Below are 17,114 nucleotides of genomic sequence, written 5' to 3'. Positions count from 1 at the left end.
TTTCTTCCATTTGATGCCTAATGAACATGATCCTGAACGTGTGCAGGGCTTGGGGTCAGAGGTTACTGGGGTTTTCTGCATGCGGGGGCCTAATGGATGCCGTCCTACACTAAACAGTTATGTACCCTGCCTCCAGTGCCTCGTTAAGGCCTAATTAATGACACATCCAATGTTCTGTTCTGTTTGAGAGAGAGAGAAAGAAAAAAAGAGGCAACTTGCCAGATAACTAACACACTAACTAATGTGAATAGGAAGGCTTGGCTGCTCAGTGAGGATCACACACCCTTGCATTACTTCATGCCTCTGTCAACACGATCAAACTATTAGAACTATTAGAACACTAAAACAATTAGACAAACTGGCTGTTACAGCACTTCACTGATCTCAGACTCATCCCTCTTTCTCAATCCCCGAGTTGTGTTCATTTCCTCTTCAGAACCCAAGGGAAAGTTGAGGTTGAGGTTTTATGGAGAACTCTGTATCCAGTATAAAAAGTGGGACACAGTCACAGTCAGTCAGAGTGCAAGATCTACACCCGGGTTAATGAGTGTCACCCCTGTTGACTCGTTGACGGAATGATCCGCTCAAAAACAGATGCTGTTTAACCTGTTGGGGATAGGGGGCAGTATTTACACGGCCGGATAAAAAACGTACCCGATTTAATCTGGTTACTACTCCTGCCCAGTAACTAGAATATGCATATAATTATTAGCTTTGGGTAGAAAACACCCTAAAGTTTCTAAAACTGTTTGAATGGTGTCTGTGAGTATAACAGAACTCATATGGCAGGCAAAAACCTGAGAAGATTCCTTACAGGAAGTGGCCTGTCTGACAAGTTCTTGTTCATCTTGGCTCTTTTTATTGAAGACTGATGATCTTTGCTGTAACGTGACACTTCCTACGGCTCCCATAGGCTCTCAGAGCCCGGGAAAAAGCTGAATGATATCGAGGCAGCCACTGGCTGAAACACATTAGCGCGTTTGGATAGTGGCCTGTCAGAGGACCATCAGACTGGGGCTCGTGCACGAGGGCACGAGATGTTTTTATTTTCTCTCTCTTTGAACGAAAACCACCACTCCCGGTCGGAATATTATCGCTTTTTTACGAGAAAAATGGCATAAAAATTGATTTTAAACAGCGGTTGACATGCTTCGAAGTACGGTAATGGAATATTTAGAATTTTTTTGTCACGAAATGTGTCGTGCTCGTCACCCTTCTTTACCATTCGGATAGTGTCTTGAATGCACGAACAAAACGCCGCTATTTGGATATAACTATGGATTATTTGGGACCAAACCAACATTTGTTATTGAAGTAGAAGTCCTGGGAGTGCATTCTGACGAAGAACAGCAAAGGTAATAACATTTTTCTTATAGTAAATCTGACTTTGGTGAGTGCTAAACTTGCTGGGTGTCTAAATAGCTAGCCCTGTGATGCCGGGCTATCTACTGAGAATATTGCAAAATGTGCTTTCACCGAAAAGCTATTTTAAAATCGGACATAGCGAGTGCATAGAGGAGTTCTGTATCTATAATTCTTAAAATAATGATGTTTTTTGTGAACGTTTATCGTGAGTAATTTAGTAAATTCACCGGAAGTGTTCGGTGGGAATGCTAGTCACATGCTAATGTAAAAAGCTGGTTTTTGATATAAATATGAACTTGATTGAACAAAACATGCATGTATTGTATAACAATGTCCTAGGGGTGTCATCTGAAGAAGATCATCAAAGGTTAGTGCTGCATTTAGCTGTGGTTTGGGTTTATGTGACATTATATGCTAGCTTGAAAAATGGGTGTCTGATTATTTCTGGCTGGGTACTCTGCTGACATAATCTAATGTTTTGCTTTCGTTGTAAAGTCTTTTTGAAATCGGACAGTGTGGTTAGATTAATGAGAGTCTTGTCTTTAAAATGGTGTAAAATAGTCATATGTTTGAGAAATTGAAGTAATAGCATTTCTAAGGTATTTGAATATCGCGCCACGGGATTGCACTGGCTGTTGCCCGTAGAGGTTAATGTCGGGTAGCGCCAATTGTTTTTTTGTTTTTTTTGTTTTTTAAATGCCTTCCTCACCATCTTAAATAAGCATGCCCCATTCAAAAAATGTAGAACCAGGAACAGATATAGTCCTTGGTTCACTCCAGACCTGACTGCCCTTAACCAACACAAAAACATCCTGTGGCGTTCTGCATTAGCATCGAACAGCCCCCGTGATATGCAACGTTTCAGGGAAGTTAGAAACCAATATACACAGGCACTTAGAAAAGCAAAGGCTAGCTTTTTCAAGCAGAAATTTGCTTCCTGCAACACAAACTCAAAACAGTTCTGGGACACTGTAAAGTCCATGGAGAATAAGAACACCTCCTCCCAGCTGCCCATTGCACTGAGGATAGGAAACTCTGTCACCTCTGATAAATCCACTATAATTGAGAATTTCAATAAGCATTTTTCTACGGCTGGCCATGCTTTCCACCTGGCTACCCCTACCGCAGTCAACCGCACTGCACCCCCCACAACTACTCGCCCAAGCCTTCCCCATTTCTCCTTCTCCCAAATCCAGTCAGCTGATGTTCTGAAAGAGCTGCAAAATCTGGACCCCTACAAGTCAGCCGGGCTAGACAATCTGGACCCTCTCTTCCTAAAATTATCTGCCGAAATTGTTGCAACCACTATTACTAGCCTGTTCAACCTCTCGTGTCGTCTGAGATTCCAAAAGATTGGAAAGCAGCTGCTGTCATCCCCCTCTTCAAAGGAGGGGACACTCTTGACCCAAACTGCTATAGACCTATATCTATCCTACCCTGCCTTTCTATAGTCTTCGAAAGCCAAGTCAACAAATAGATTACCGACCATTTCGAATCCCACAGCACCTTCTCCGCTATGCAATCTGGTTTCAGAGCTGTTCACGGGTGCACCTCAGCTACGCTCAAGAGAAAAATGGCATAAAAATTGATTTTAAACAGCGGTTGACATGCTTCGAAGTACGGTAATGGAATATTTAGAATTTTTTTGTCACGAAATGCGCCATGCTCGTCACCCTTCTTTACCCTTTCGGATAGTGTCTTGAACGCACGAACAAAACGCCGCTATTTGGATAGAACAATGGATTATTTGGGACCAAACCAACATTTGTTATTGAAGTAGAAGTCCTGGGAGTGCATTCTGACGAAGAACAGCAAAGGTAATAACATTTTTCTTATAGTAAATCTGACTTTGGTGAGTGCTAAACTTGCTGGGTGTCTAAATAGCTAGCCCTGTGGTGCCGGGCTATCTACTGAGAATATTGCAAAATGTGCTTTCACCGAAAAGCTATTTTAAAATCGGACATAGCGAGTGCATAGAGGAGTTCTGTATCTATAATTCTTAAAATAATTATTATGCTTTTTGTGAACGTTTATCCTGAGTAATTTAGTAAATTTTTTGTAAATTCACCGGAAGTTTGCGGGGGGGTATGCTAGTTCTGAAGGTCACATGCTAATGTAAAAAGCTGGTTTTTGATATAAATATGAACTTGATTGAACAAAACATGCATGTATTGTATAACATAATGTCCTAGGTGTGTCATCTGATGAAGATCATCAAAGGTTAGTGCAGCATTTAGCTGTCTTCTGGGTTTTTGTGACATTATATGCTAGCTTGAAAAATGGGTGTCTGATTATTTCTGGCTGGGTACTCTGCTGACATAATCTAATGTTTTGCTTTCGTTGTAAAGCCTTTTTGAAATCGGACAGTGTGGTTAGATTAACGAGAGTCTTGTCTTTAAAATGGTGTAAAATAGTCATATGTTTGAGAAATTGAAGTAATAGCATTTCTAAGGTATTTGAATAACGTGCCACGGGATTCCACTGGCTGTTACGTAGGTGGGACGAAATCGTCTCACTGGCCCTAGAGAAGTTAAGCATCAGCTGTCAGAGCAGCTCACAGATCACTGCACCTGTACATAGCCCATCTATAATTTAGCCCATACAACTACCTCTTCCCCTACTGTATTTATGTATTTATTTATTTTGCTCCTTTGCACCCCATTATTTCTATTTCTACTTTGCACTTTCTTCCACTGCAAATCTACCATTCCAGTGTTTTACTTGCTATATTGTATTTACTTTGCCACCATGGCCTTTTTTGCCTTTACCTCCCTTATCTCACCTCATTTGCTCACATTGTATATAGACTTATTTTTCTACTGTATTATTGACTGTATGTTTGTTTTACTCCATGTGTAACTCTGTGTTGTTGTATGAATCGAACTGCTTTGCTTTATCTTGGCCAGGTCGCAATTGTAAATGAGAACTTGTTCTCAACTTGCCTACCTGGTTAAATAAAGGTGAAATAAAATAAAAATAAATAAAATCAGGCAAACAGGGGGATATGGTGTTCTGTTGGCGGCATCTACTGGTGAGACGCGGTTACTACAGTTACTACAGTATTCCATCCCAGGTTGACAAATTAGGCCCTCATCTATGGATTTCACATGACTGGGCAGGGGCTCATCTATGGGTGAGCCTGTGAGGGCATAGGCCCACCCTCTTGGGAGCAATAATGCAAATGACATGTCCACGGGGGCACGGACAACGACCTTAGGGGTTTTAATCATGTTTACATACTGTTTTACCCACTTCATATGTGTTCTAGTCAAGGCTCATCCTACATAACTACTGCTGTACACATATTTTCTATTCATATACTGTCCATAATGTCAATACACACCATCATATACACATATTGTATATTTATAATGCGGACTGACATTGCTCGTTCTGATATTTCTTCATTTCTTTTCCTTTTGGGGATTTGTGTGTATTGTTGGGTATTACTGCACTGTTTGAGCTAGAAACATAAGCATCTCACTGCACCTGTAGATCAGTAATTCCACACAGTACGACCGCAATGTAGTAGATGTCAAACACACACATTATGTGAACCTCTACTGCTATTGTTTGCCACTAGAGAGTTGGGAAGTATTTAAGACACAACACATTAGATAGAGAGGTTGCTATGTGACAAACCTTCATTGATAGATAAAGGTTTGTCACATAGCAACCTCTCTACCGTAGGATCCCATTGAATTAGACCACAATATGTTAACATGCACTTTCTGCCATCTTCTCTATCCAGTTCCTGTGCTACTAAACTCAGCAAAGAAAGAAAACGTCCCTTTTTAGGACCCTGTCTTTCAAAGATAATTCATAAAAATCCAAATAACTTCACAGAAAAGAGTTTAAACACCGTTTCCCATGCTTGTTCAATGAACCATAAACAATTAATGAACATGCACCTGTGGAACAGTCATTAAGACACTAACAGCTTACAGACGGTAGGCAATTAAGGTCACAGTTATGAAAACTTAGGACACTAGAGGCCTTTCTACTGACTCTGAAAAACACCAAAAGAAAGATGCCCAGGGTCCCTGCTCATCTGCGTGAACGTGCCTTAGGCATGCTGCATGGAGGCAGGAGGACTGCAGATGTGGCCAGGGCAATAAATTGCAATGTCCGTACTGTGAGACGCCTAAGACAGCGCTACAGGGAGACAGGACCGACAGCTGATCGTCCTCGCAGTGGCAGACCACGTGTAACAACACCTGCACAGGATCGGTACATCCAAACATCACACCTGCGGGACAGGTACAGGATGGCAACAACAACTGCCGAGTTACACCAGGAACGCACAATCCCTCCATCAGTGCTCAGACTGTCCACAATAGGCTGAAAGAGGCTGGACTGAGGGCTTGTAGGCCTGTTGTAAGGCAGGTCCTCACCAAACATCACCGGCAACAACGTTGCCTATGGGCACAAATCCACCGTCGTCGCTGGACCAAACAGGACTGGAAAAGAGTGCTCTTCACTGACGAGTCGTGGTTTGGTCTCACCAGGGGTGATGGTCGGATTCGTGTTTATCGTAGAAGGAATGAGCGTTACAGCGAGGCCTGTACTCTGGAGCGGGATTGATTTGGAGGTGGAGGGTCCGTCATGGTCTGGGACGGTGTGTTACAGCATCATCGGACTGAGCTTGTTGTCATTGCAGGCTATCTCAACGCTGTGCATTACAGGGAAGACATCCTCCTCCCTCATGTGGTACCCTTCCTGCAGGCTCATCCTGACATGACCATCCAGCATGACAATGCCACCAGCCATACTGCTCGTTCTGTGCGTGATTTCCTGCAAGACAGGAATGTCAGTGTTCTACCATGGCCAGCGAGGAGCCCGGATCTCAATCCCATTGAGCACATCTGGGACCTGTTGGATTGGAGGGTGAGGGCTAGGGCCGTTCCCCCCCAGAAATGTCCGGGAACTTGCAGGTGCCTTGGTTGAAGAGTGGGATAACATCTCACAACAAGAACTGGCAAATCTGTTGCAGTCAATGAGGAGGAGATGCACTGCAGTACTTAATGCAGCTGGTGGCCACACCAGACACTGACTGTTACTTTTGATTTTGACCCCCCCTTTGTTCAGTGACACATTATTCAATTTCTGTTAGTCACATGTCTGTGGAACTTGTTCAGTTTATGTCTCAGTTGTTGAATCTTATTATATTCATACAAATATTACACATGTTAAGTTTTCTGAAATTAAAACGCAGTTGACAGTGAGAGGACGTTTTTTTGTTGTTGCTGAGTTTATATTTAGATGTACTGTACATGATAATAATAGTTCCTGTCTGGTCTCAGTATGTACTGTAGGACTGACTAACCTTGCAGGAGGAAGCCAGCAGGGAGCCGTCCTGTTTCCAGCTAAGACTCTGCAGCTGATCACCGTGCGGCTCCAGAGCTGCAGACAGACACACACAGGTCAAAGGTCAAGAGACTGGGAGGTCAAGGAAAGGAAAGGTCACAGAGAGGTCAACAGCACAGGTAAACACAAGACCTGGATCAACAAAGTACATAAAGAACAGATTCAGGATGAATACACAGAAAGAAAAGAAAACACAGGTAGAAACATAGGACTTGTGAGGCCAAGACACAGGACAGGTGAGGCCAAGACACAGGACAGGTGACGCCAAGACACAGGACAGGTGAGGCCAAGACACAGGACAGGTGACGCCAAGACACAGGACAGGTGAGGCCAAGACACAGGACAGGTGAGGCCAAGACACAGGACAGGTGACGCCAAGACACAGGACAGGTGAGGCCAAGACACAGGACAGGTGAGGCCAAGACACAGGACAGGTGAGGCCAAGACACAGGACACAAAGAGAAACACAGGATGAAACAACAGTACATCAACTGTAGAAACCCCAAAGCAGACCCAGTTGACCCAGTTCAGACCACCTGGATCAACGGTACACAGAACATAATGAGGTTATGGTGCTATGGCTGGTTGGGTACAGTATAGCATTTATGGGTTATGATGACACGACAGTAGATGGCATAGATGACAACAGCATTTGTTAAATGGTGAAGAAAGTCGTCACATGGGGGGACACTCTCCCCCAGTGTTGAGGTTCATCCTCTAGGCCTCCCGAGTGGTGCAGTGGTCTAAGGCGCTGCATCGCAGTTCTAGCTGTGCCACTAGAGATCTTGGTTCGAGTCCAGGCTCTGTCTCCCGGTCGCGACGGGGAGGCCCATGGGGTGGCGTCGTCCGGGTTAGGGGAGGGTTTGGACGGCAGGGATGTTCTTGTCCCATCACGCACTAGTGACTCCTGTGGCGGGCCGTGCGCAATGCACGCTGACGAGGTCAGCAGGTGTACAGTGTTTCCTCCGACACATTGGTGCAGCTGGCTTCCGGGTTAAGTGGGCATTGTGTCAAGAAGCAGTGCGGCTTGGCTGGGTTGTGTTTCGGAGGAAGCACGGCTCAGGACCTTCACCTCTCCTGAGTCCATACGGGAGTTCCAGTGATGAGACAAGACTGTAACTACCAATTGGATACCATGAAATTGGGGAGAAAAAGGGGTAAAAAAAAATGAGGTTCAGTGGATAAGAAAACTGAGCCACGCCAACCAGACCAGACCAGACAGCCACGGAGACTGAGAAGAGGCAGACATTACCTCAACCGCTCTCCAGCAGCAGAGACAGCAAGGACTGCCTGTCTGTCAGAGAGACGGAGTCACCCTGAGGAAACCAAAGGCTACGAAGACAAAACCGCCTCGCAAGAGCCCAACGTAGAGACGTGACACGCCAATAACACAGAGACGTGACACGCCAATAACACAGAGACGTGACACGCCAATAACACAGAGACGTGACACGCCAATAACACAGAGACGTGACACGCCAATAACACAGAGACGTGACACGCCAATAACACAGAGACGTGACACGCCAATAACACACAGACGTGACACGCCAATAACACACAGACGTGACACGCCAATAACACAGAGACGTGACACGCCAATAACACAGAGACGTGACACGCCAATAACACAGAGACGTGACACGCCAATAACACAGAGACGTGACACGCCAATAACACAGAGACGTGACACGCCAATTACACAGAGACGTGACACGCCAATAACACAGAGACGTGACACGCCAATAACACAGAGACGTGACACGCCAATAACACAGAGACGTGACACGCCAATTACACAGAGACGTGACACGCCAATAACACAGAGACGTGACACGCCAATAACACAGAGACGTGACACGCCAATAACACAGAGACGTGACACGCCAATAACACAGAGACGTGACACGCCAATAACACAGAGACGTGACACGCCAATAACACAGAGACGTGACACGCCAATAACACAGAGACGTGACACGCCAATAACACAGAGAAGTGACACACCAATTACACAGAGACGTGATACACCAATTACACAGAGACGTGTATAACACATTACTGTGACACAGAGCAGAAGGAAACTAAATCAATGTGAAAGGATCAGAATGACTGATTGTGTGTATGGTCTGTTTGCAGGTATATGTGTGAAGGAGTGTGTTTGTACTGTATGGATCCATTTGTGAGTGAGTGATTATGAGTGTGTGTGTTCATCGTTCATGCATGTGTGTTTGTGTACATTCCTTCAATCATTTGTGAGTGTCTATAAGAGAGTGTGTGTTCATGCATTCACCATTCTTCCATGCCTGCATAGTGTATAGCTCCTCTCCTCCAGTGTATCCTACCTGCTAGCGGTGATTGTTGGCGGCTGGTGTCCCAGAGCTGGGCTGTCTTGGTGGAGCCCACAGCCAGCAGGCCAGAGGAGGTGGGGTGGAAGGCGACCAGCTCCAGACGACCCTCTCCGGGACACAGGGTCACCTCCGCCCCCCCGGGCTGCTCCTGTTCTGGTTCACACACACGCCACAGCTTCACCTGCATGGACACACACCAGGCCAAGAAAGCATGTTTTTAGTGACCTTGTTGAGCTGAGTAAAAGACACACACACTTTCGCACACACAAACACGAGTGTCAGGTGAATGGGCTCTCAATCAGACATGAAGACAGTGAAATACACAATAATTACAAAAGTATGTGGACACCCCTTCAAATTCGTGGATTCGGCTATTTCAGCCACACCCACTGCTGACAGGTGTATAAAATCAAGCATACAGCCATGCAATCTGCATAGACAAACATTGGCAGTAGAATGGCCTTACTGAAGAGCTCAGGGACTTTCAACGTGGCACCGTCATAGGATGCCACATTTCCAACAAGTCAGTTCGTCAAATTTCTGCCTTTCTAGAGCAGCCCCAGGCAACTGTAAGTGCTGTTATTGTGAAGTGGAAACGTCGAGGAGCAACAACGGCTCAGCCATGAAGCTCACAGAACGGGACTGTGGCGTGCTAAAGTGCGTAGTGCATAAAAATCGTCTGTTCACAGTTGCAACACTCACTACCGAGTTCCAAACTGCCTCGAAACAACATCAGCACAAGAACTGTTCGTCGGGAGCTTCATGAACTGGGTTTCCATGGCCCAGCAGCCGCACACAAGCCTAAGACCACCACGCGTAATGCCAAGCGTCGGCTGGAGTGGTGTAAAGCCCGCCGCCATTGGACTGTGGAAACGTGTTCTCTTGAGTGATGCTTCACCATCTGGCAGTCCGACCGACAAATCTGGGTTTGGGTGGATGCCGGGAGAACGCTCCCTACCCGAATGTATAGTGCCAACTGTAAAGTCTGGTGGAGGAGGAATAATGGTCTGGGGCTGTTTTTCATGGTTCGGGCTAGGCCCCTTAGCTCTAGTGAAGGGAAATCTTAGCTACAGCATTGAGGAAGGCCCTTTCCTGTTTCAGCATGACAATGCCCCGGTGCACAAAGCGAGATCCATACAGAAATGGTTTGTCAAGATCGGTGTGGAAGAACTTCACTGGCCTACACAGAGCCATGACCTCAACCCCATTGAACACCTTAGGGATGAATTGGAACGCCGACTGCGAGTCGGGCCTAATCGCCCAACATCAGTGCCCGACCTCACTAATGCTCTTGTGGCTGAATGGAAGCAAGTGTATGTTACACATGCATATAAATACAGTATTATACACATGTAAATGTAACATATGCATACGTCTATCTAATGTTGGAGAGAAGGTTTTGAGGTTTGTATCTTGCTCCATATCAGTAGGTCATCGAAGGCAATGACTTAAACTGATCCCTTCACCCCAGCTACACTCACTGAACGCTCAAACCCCAGCTACACTCACAGAACGCTCAAACCCCAGCTACACTCACGGAACGCTCAAACCCCAGCTACACTCACGGAGCGCTCAAACCCCAGCTACACTCACGGAGCGCTCAAACCCCAGCTACACTCACGGAACGCTCAAACCCCAGCTACACTCACGGAACGCTCAAACCCCAGCTACACTCACGGAACGCTCAAACCCCAGCTACACTCACGGAACGCTCAAACCCCAGCTACACTCACTGAACGCTCAAACCCCAGCTACACTCTGTGAAAATTGAAAGGCAGAGTATAGACATGCCATTAGCCCCAACCCTGTTGTTAATGAACTGTGAATTAATTTCCAACAGCTGGCCTTGCCCTAAAACCCACCACAGCCGACTCAGTATGCCCATACCCAACCACCTACTGTTAAACATTGGAGCTTTCACTACCAGGACTACGGACACCTGGACCATGTTACAGGATTTAATCCAGCAATAAGGTGGTCAATTGGTGCCTTTTAAATGCCACCTGGGGCCTGTTTTATTATTTTATTATTTTATTTAACCTTTATTTAACTAGGCAAGTCAGTTAAGAACAAATTCTTATTTACAATGACGGCCTACCCCTAACCCTACCCCGGCCAAACCCAGACGACGATGGGCCAATTGTGCGCCGCCCTATGGGACTACCAATCACGGCCGGATGTGATGCAGCCTGGATTCGAACCAAGAGTGCCTCTTGCACTGAGATGCAGTGTCTTAGACCACTGCGCCACTTGGGAGCCCAAAGCGATGACAAAGTCTTAAAACAGGGTGTGTGTGTGTGTGTGTGTGTGTGTGTGTGTGTGTGTGTGTGTGTGTATACGCATACATGTGTTTTTGTGGGTGTGGACGTCTGTGTGTGTTACTCAGCACAACAAGGTGACTAAAACAATGTGTTCTTGGCAGCAGATGAAAGCTGGGAATATAAAGTATCCTAGCTGAGCTCAGGGCTCCTCTACATATGCTGGGTACTTTACTGTGGACTGAGGCTTCGGCTCAGTGTGGCTGTACATGTGTTTACTCAGCCCTCTGAGGCAGACCCTGCTGCTGAGTCTGCCTACACACTCACACACGGACTCTGAGTGACTTCAAAGGTTTCTTTCCACATAATAACAACAGTCAATGCAATTCATTTTTTTATCCAGATGTGTCATAGCCCTCGTTCCCGGCCTAAAGACACAAACAACTGTTCATGAGTATGTGCATGTACCATGAAAAAAATACAACAACCCGTCTGCAAGAGAGTGTATGACCATAACAAAATCCTCTTTCCTTCCTTCCTCTCTTAAAGCTATCACTCATCTTATAGTTAGGTGAAAGGTCAAGAGGAAGGAAGGAAAGAATGAAGGACGTTTTTAAAAAGGAAGACAGGGCTTTAGAGGAATGAGGACAGGGCCTTAGAGGAATGAGGACAGAGCGACAGGAGGGCCTCACCGTTTCATCTGCAGAACAGGTAGCCAGGAGATTATCATCAAACGGAGAGAAGTCCAAATCAGTTATCAGATCTGAGAGAGAGACAGAGAGGAGGACAAATCAGTTATCAGATCTGAGAGAGAGACACAGAGAGGAGGACAAATCAGTTATCAGATCTGAGAGAGAGACAGAGAGGAGGACAAATCAGTTATCAGATCTGAGAGAGAATAAGAGAGACAGAGAGGAGGACAAACAAGAGATTTAGGTCACAAGTTTAAGGGTTTATTTGAGAACAATGGCATTTGCATTCCTCTTGTGATCACTTGGGAAAAAGGAGTATAATTCGTAAGTTAACAATATCAAATCATTTCTGGAAAACAATTAAGTACCTTACTGTGATTAGTTTCAATTAAAATGGTCAAAAAGAAACAACAAAAGCTCCTTAACAAAGAGCCATTTCTCAAGGAAGAATTCTGCTGGGACTGTCTGGGTCTGAGTGGGGAGGGGAAAACTAACAACTAGTGGTTATTGGCAGAGAGCTTTGGAACCCTCTTTCTTATTGGTAAATTAAACTTACCGCCTGATAATGTCACCAAAAGGGCATTATAATAATTTTCACAATTCCAGAGTATTATTCCAACCTCCTAGTGTGGAAGTATATATAAAACAAAGGAAATCACATTTTGTACTGCACTGGGCCTTTAAGAAATTGGTCTTATTAAAAAAAGCAGACAAAAGGGAGTGAGTTAGAAAAAGGTTGAAACAACTTAACCCTGGTCTCTCACGTTAGAAACCACGTTAGACCAAGAGGAAATTCCCTTTTGGACCAGTGATTTTTGAAGTCGCAGGCAGGGCTAGCTCATCACGAGACCATGAGCAACCATGTACCTGACTCATGTTCACTACACCTAGTTCCAGATCTGGTTGTACTGGCTAGCTAAGTCCTTTGCTCGGTAGTCGTGACAATGACCATAGCAGTTGGCAAGACAGACAGACAGCACAATCATTTATCTGGGATTGTACTATGTAAAACGTACTCGTGGTAAGAATATGAAATATGAAAGATGCAGAAATGGCTCCGCCATTTCCTGGTTACTATAATTCTAAAAGTTCACTTAATTGCAGTTTATGTGACAAAAGAAACAAGTGTAGTGTATAGAGTCATTATACCATCTAAACCGCTGTGAAACATATTTTACATAACTAAAAATATTGTATTTTCAGCTGATTGACGCAAAAGACAAAAACAAACTTAACGGGAAGCATAGAAATAGCGCACATAGAACAGATCTTCTTATACTTCCTTTCAGTGCGAATGATAGAACTATGACACACATTTCTATATGAATTAGTTTATTGTTTAGGTTGCCCAAAATGTTACATATTGCAGCTTTAAGAAATGTAAAACAACAGAGAGAGAAATTAGAGAGTTGTGATGAGTGGATAGTGTCTGGCGCTTGTGAAGGAGGGATTTTTCAATGACGGCCTACCCCGGCCAAACCCTCCACTAACCCGGACGACGCTGGGAAAATTGTGCGCCGTCTTATGGGACTCCCCATCACGGCAGGTTGTGATACAGCCCGGGATCGAACCAGGGTCTATAGTGATGCCTCTAGCATTGAGAGGCAGAGCCTTACACCACTGCACCACTCAGGAGAAATGAATGAAAAGTGGATGAAAAGTGGATAGAGGGATCTTACCAGCATGACATGGGATCACAGTCACTGTCCACCTGCCATCAGACCCTGGTTCCACAGAAGTGAGGCCGAGCATTCCTCCACCTGGTGACAATTAAGACACACACAAGAGACACAGACAGTGTGATCTATACAGTCCCTCTTTCATACTGATATGGCCTGCTCAAACAAAACAGATGGACATATCTGCTCTGTGATGGCAATACCTGCTCACACACACTTCAACAGACAAGTAAACTTACCAGAGACAGACAGGTAAATATACCAGAGAAACAGACAGGTAAATATACCAGAGAAACAGACAGGTAAATATACCAGACAAACAGACAGCATGACTCCTCATAACAGAGACCAGACAGAATATTCTTAGTTGAACCCCAACCGCATACCACTGTTGCCTGAATCACACTATAGGGCCAAAAGTATACCACATCCACCATAATTGCTGGAATCATGCAGGAACAGACATTTTGAAAAGAAAGCAGTGTGGCTCTGGTCGGCCCTATAGTTGTCCTGACTCAGTCTTATCCTTACCGGCCTGGTCAGTGTTGAAGGCCACAAGCCTGGTGCTGGATTTGATGTGGTTCCCCTGAGAGGTGAAGGATCCTGCCCGGACATTACTGATCCAGCCCTGGACACAGGGGAAATTCACAGTGCATTAGGGGTAGGTGTGGTGGGACACTGGAGCTATCATTAGGAAGATGACTTAGGGAACATCGCTGTGGCCTAAAAGATGACACTCTCTAACGGTCATTATGAGTAGGCTATTTCTGACCTATGCTAATATAATAGAGTAGGGATGAACCTAATTGTTGTTATACTTGACAAGAAAACCATTAGAATGTTTCAGTTATTGTTTGTTCACTTAAATGCAAGTCTATCCAACTGAGTGGGATCCTAAGCATTCCCTTGACAAGTCCACACAAGACAATAGCAGCTCACACTCTTTTAGATACACAGTGCTGAAGTGCAATGCCGTTCATAGTCATCCCAAAATAAACTGTGGATAACTTAAATGCAGAGGCAGAGCACACACACTGCTTCTCCAAACACCCAAGATTCAGACTAACTGTCATAAACAGGAAGATTCAGACTAACTGTCATAAACAGGAAGATTCAGACTAACTGTCATAAACAGGAAGATTCAGACTAACTGTCATAAACAGGAAGATTCAGACTAACTGTCATAAACAGGAAGATTCAGACTAACTGTCATAAACAGGAAGATTCAGACTAACTGTCATAAACAGGAAGATTCAGACTAACTGTCATAAACAGGAAGATTCAGACTAACTGTCATAATAAGGAGGAGGGTATCAGAGGGCATGTTGTTACACACACACCCTCTGCCGTATATGTTGAATCAGCAGAATGTTAAGGAAGTGGGAGCGACTCCCTGCGATGCGTATTCTAAAACCTCCTTTCACAACACCAACAAAAGGGCAGAGGCAGGAGCGCCGTGTGTTTGAAAACACTTCTGCCAAAACCGTTATGGGCTAACCATGTCAGACAATAGGCCTGAACACTGTCACGGGCTCCGGCAGGGAAGGTACAGAGAGCACTTAGCAGCCCAGACAGTGTCTGACTGCCCAGCAAAACAGCTAGTTTCTCTCTCTCAGGAAACACACATTACTGCTCCACAGGCAGCCAGGCATAAAGAGAACAAGGTGCCCATTCTCACTCACTCACTCCTTGGAGTTCTCCCTCTCCCTCCTAACATTTGAGATGGTGCTTTGAGTGTTGCTTTTCTGAGGCAGTCCTCCTAACAGGATCAGAGATCCACTCTGCAGCTGGAACTCACTCACACTGTGAGACTGTGTAGAGGTTTGCTACATGGTGAATAAGCATCCAAGTAATGGTATGTTTCATAACCGATTTATAAGAGCACCCTTTTAAAGCTTTATTTTGACCAGAGAGGGGTCAGTCATGACTTAGGCCTATTATAAAAAAGGAACTTAACTCTCATCAATGCCAAAGCAGTTGTGAACTTCAGCTATTGCTTGACTGTGCAGCAGTGTACTGTAGTACACTGTAGGCCTAACCACTGTTGGTCATCATGCACGTTGCACATACAAATACAGCCCTTAGGTATGAGGTGTCTGGCTGGCATCATGAGAAGTCTTCAAGACACAACTGTTTTCTTTATCAAGGGGCTAAGCTACAGCAAGTCCAGAGATCAACTCGCATCATCAGGATCTACCAGGTTGTACATTGATATTCTCCAAAATACCTAAATCATCCACTTAATATAAAGAATGTCAGACATTTCCACTGTCTCAGCCAGTCAACACAAGAGAGCAGTGGGGGGGTTACGTAATCGTCCACACGAGGAGTAGTGATGGCTGTCTGTGTAAATTGGTGCACAGCAGAACGTGTGTAACGAGGCACTCCCAGGTATCTATCACCAGGACTGACGGCATTACACCACCACTGTGTATCTTATTCACAGCCTATTGGTTGACAGAGAGGAGCTTTGTTAAATGGCGTAGGGATACGCACTGTGTGTACAGTGCACTTTAGAACTCAGATCTGATCATTGCTGCTACATTGTAGAATGATGACCGATTACAATGAGAGCAGGAATTCGGATACATTCGAAACAATGTGTCTATTCAGTGATGATGGGCATCACAGCCTATCTGTAACATCTGACAATCCTGACCAATACGAACCGCTGTCAATTTCAAACGTGGAATTTGCATAGACTGCTGAAAGCTAGCTAGATAACAATAACCACATGGTTAACACTGTAACGTTAGCAGCCTTCGCGGTTTGCACTTGGTTTTCGTAGACTATTGTTTCTCTACCAACACACTCTTGCGATGCAGCAGCCTTCTGCAGATATGCAGGAAGTTCAATTTCCTCCAAATATTTTCAGACGTTCCCCAAAACACAACTCCATTCCGTCTTCTTCACCGTTGCTAAGAACCAATGCTGGCCAGGCTTTCTTGCAACGCTCATTACTTACATCTTTCTTGGCGATCTTCGGGGTGGTGTTTTTGAATTTGGAGGTCTTGAAACGATTCATTCTAGTCACCTAAATTAACTTTCGTGCCTTCCGGGTATCTCTGTCTTGTTGGTACTGTGTGAAAAGCGCGAGCACTCAGCAGCACACTCCTTTTCAGATGACAGTTCAGCACTGTCACAACTCGCTGTGTGAGCGATTCTATCGACGATCGACTCAGACCCCTGTTTAGCTTCATCAATGATGATTGACCATCGTAAAATACAAATGTTTCTGTTTTGAAACGTTTAATCGTAATTGCCGTGAGTAAGAAGCGGACTACATGGGATACAACTGTTTAAATACTCTTCCACAGTTTCTCAAGTACAGATGTTTCAACAGAGTGAAAGTTAGTTTGCGTTCATCTTGAAACAAAAATATTTATTGGCAGTCAACTTAAC

General features: G+C 44.8%; 1 protein-coding gene across 1 annotated transcript in view; it reads right to left on the bottom strand.

Moving 5' to 3' along the window:
• Positions 1–17,064, bottom strand: part of LOC106595296 (coronin-7) — a 265,027-nt gene extending 247,963 nt beyond the window's left edge. The window contains exons 1-6 of the mRNA XM_082976353.1: positions 16,678–17,064; positions 14,244–14,340; positions 13,713–13,793; positions 12,034–12,104; positions 9,078–9,264; positions 6,692–6,768 (exon numbers count right to left, since the gene is read on the bottom strand). Of these exons, the coding sequence (XP_082832479.1) occupies positions 6,692–6,768; positions 9,078–9,264; positions 12,034–12,104; positions 13,713–13,793; positions 14,244–14,340; positions 16,678–16,737 (573 nt within the window). The 5' untranslated portion in view covers positions 16,738–17,064. The remainder of the gene's footprint in view (positions 1–6,691; positions 6,769–9,077; positions 9,265–12,033; positions 12,105–13,712; positions 13,794–14,243; positions 14,341–16,677) is intronic.
• Between the last annotated feature and the right edge of the window lie 50 nt (positions 17,065–17,114).

This window comes from Salmo salar, chromosome 06 (assembly GCF_965601325.2).
Source record: "Salmo salar chromosome 06, fSalSal1, whole genome shotgun sequence".
Lineage (NCBI taxonomy): Eukaryota > Metazoa > Chordata > Actinopteri > Salmoniformes > Salmonidae > Salmo > Salmo salar.
The sequence above is the reverse complement of the archived record's forward strand: the minus strand, read 5'-3'. Positions and strand labels throughout refer to the sequence as shown.